The following is a 2502-nucleotide window of genomic DNA, read 5'->3' on the forward strand; positions in this document are numbered from 1 at the left end:
ACTACCACATGTGCACCAAGAGATAATAAAACTGTAAGGCGCTTTTTATTTATGATACAAACATACTGGATTCTAAGATCATAGAACCAGACTAGAATTCCACATACAAGATATTGAGTTTATACGAACAGGCTTGAATTGAACATACGAGATACTGACCTCGTGTAAACAGACGGGAATTCAACATGCGGGATACTAAATTCATAGAACCGGACTTGCATTCAACATTCATTTTCAACAGAATGAATTTTTTGTCCATTTTAGGTCAGGAATGAATCACTGCTTATTTAAATTTATAATTTACGATTCTTTAGTTAAAATTACATCAGATTTCGTAACATGTAGTATAAGAAAGGTAATAATAGACAATAATTGAAAATGTTTTATTCGGACGGAATATTGGCACTATGCTATGAATAAATGAATTTTAAAAATCGATTTCAAACTAGTTGAAAAAAAATAATATTCAATTTCGTTAATTAACAGTTAATTTTGTTAATCAAGAGAAACTTAGATGGCGCTAGGATGGCAAGTAAACGTAACGTTCCGCAATTTATCACTAATTCGAATGAAAGTGTTAATGATTGTTCGGAGCTGACATCTGGGTGTCGGCTTCCCCACACCCCTCGACCGACATCGTCGCATCTGACGCCTTATCTGCTTCAAGAATATCCCGTAATGACCTACAAAACAGAAATGAACACCAATTAATAGAATGATTCAATACGGAAATACCGGCAACAACAACAACATTAACAACAACAAAAACAAAAAAAAAACCATAAAAGGTCTTTTACCGAGGTGCCGAAAGAGCGCAAACGTATCCAGACTTTCTGCAAAAATTTAAAATTCTTTTGAAGCACCTAAGCTTATCTGTATAAGTGAGATAAATTTTGATTAAATTTATTTTCACTTTTCACATAATATTATGGAAGAAAGGATAATACAAATTTTATAAATATTGTTTTAAAAATTTCATGTGACAGCTACAAGTACAATTATTGGTTCTTTACTGCGTCCTATTCGAATCCTAAGTACAAATATAGGACATTTTCTGCCCAGCCTATAATTAACTCTTATTGGTAGTACTTTTCGTTCCAAATTCTTGATGATCCTTTGTCAGCAAAAATGTCCTTCTGCAGAGATTAAGTTTTGTGCAGACCAGTGACTTCAACATCTTAATTTGATGGGGGTTTTTTTGGTACTCGTATTTACATTCGTGAACTGAATCACATGTTGTACAAGATTCGTAAAGTCCTGAAATTTGAGAATCGATTACATATTGCATGAATGACGATGCTAAATTTAACTGAATTTTTATACTTGCGAAGAGTTATATAAATAAAATCTAATCTCGAGAAAAAATGGCGGAAGTATATTTAAGTAGCTAGAAATGTTATAAAACACACAAGAAGGGCGCATGAATAAATGCTTATTTCCTTTCTGGAGTTATGAACATGGTACAATGTTAAATTATCTAATTGTTTGCTACAAAGACTTCATTCAAAATTTTTAATTATTTAAATATGATATGAATTGCTTGTATTACGTATATTTATCAACCGTATGTGGCAAAGAATTAAGTGTTAATTATCTAAAAATCATAAGGTAACAAGTTAAAATCCTGGATAAACCTTTATAAACTTCAACTGTCGAGACAAGGAAATCGATCAATTGCTGGCGAATCATTTAAATTTGATACAGATTTATTTTTTGTTGAAAGCTGCGAGGCTTTTACTTATAGCTGGTACATCCATTTCATTTTCATTACTACTTTAATATTATATGGCTATATGCAAACAATGTGTGGATATCATGAAAACTACAATATCAGCATAGATATATGGAGAACAAATTTTACAATTGCACCGGACGTTCCTGGAGAGACAAACTTGACAAGTGTACGGGAAGGACACCTCTCTACAATAATTCTGGAGAGTCACATTTGACAACTGCACCGGAATCCCTAGTATGAACTCAGGTAACGAATATTACTTCCGGTTCAGTAATTTATTTTTAGAGCATTTTTGTTCTCGTTTCGGTGGTGATTCAAAAGTTAGATTTGAAGCATTTTTGGGACTGATATAAAGGTTATTGTGTATTCTTTAGAATATCAGCATTAAGATGTGGTTGTCTGTGTGGTTCGGAAACTGTGCACAATGAACAATGCGGCATTGATGCCCATCAAGAAGTGAATTCACCATGAGTTTATCTTTGGGTATATTTTACATTAGCACATTATTTATTAAGATTTAGATACAGTGGAAAGTTTGGTACTAAGAAACAAATGAAGAGACAATACAGGAAAAAGAAATGTAATCTGAATCCTGTCTGTCTCATAACCATACAAATGTAAATTGGTATCCAACATTTAACATTAATCTAGACACGTGAACTTTTGATAGTTTGTGTTTATTCATTTTACAAATAGAACTATGAAATTAACAATTACAAAATTTCCGTTTTCAAAGATCAAGTGAATTTTAAAAATAAAATTAACAT

The 2502-nt window shown here is 31.9% G+C and overlaps 1 protein-coding gene across 2 annotated transcripts in view; it reads right to left on the minus strand.

Annotated features, from left to right (window-relative positions):
* Positions 1–369: 369 nt before the first annotated feature.
* LOC149777541 (uncharacterized) overlaps positions 370–2502 on the minus strand; it is an 8901-nt gene continuing 6768 nt past the window's right edge. For both annotated transcript variants that reach the window (XM_089942136.1, XM_089942135.1), the window contains exon 4: positions 370–683. In XM_089942136.1, coding sequence (XP_089798262.1) covers positions 511–683 — 173 coding nt within the window. In that variant the 3' untranslated portion in view covers positions 370–510. The remainder of the gene's footprint in view (positions 684–2502) is intronic.

The sequence above is a fragment of the Sinohyriopsis cumingii genome, chromosome 18 (assembly GCF_028554795.1).
Source record: "Sinohyriopsis cumingii isolate HCF-2022 chromosome 18, ASM2855479v2, whole genome shotgun sequence".
Lineage (NCBI taxonomy): Eukaryota > Metazoa > Mollusca > Bivalvia > Unionida > Unionidae > Sinohyriopsis > Sinohyriopsis cumingii.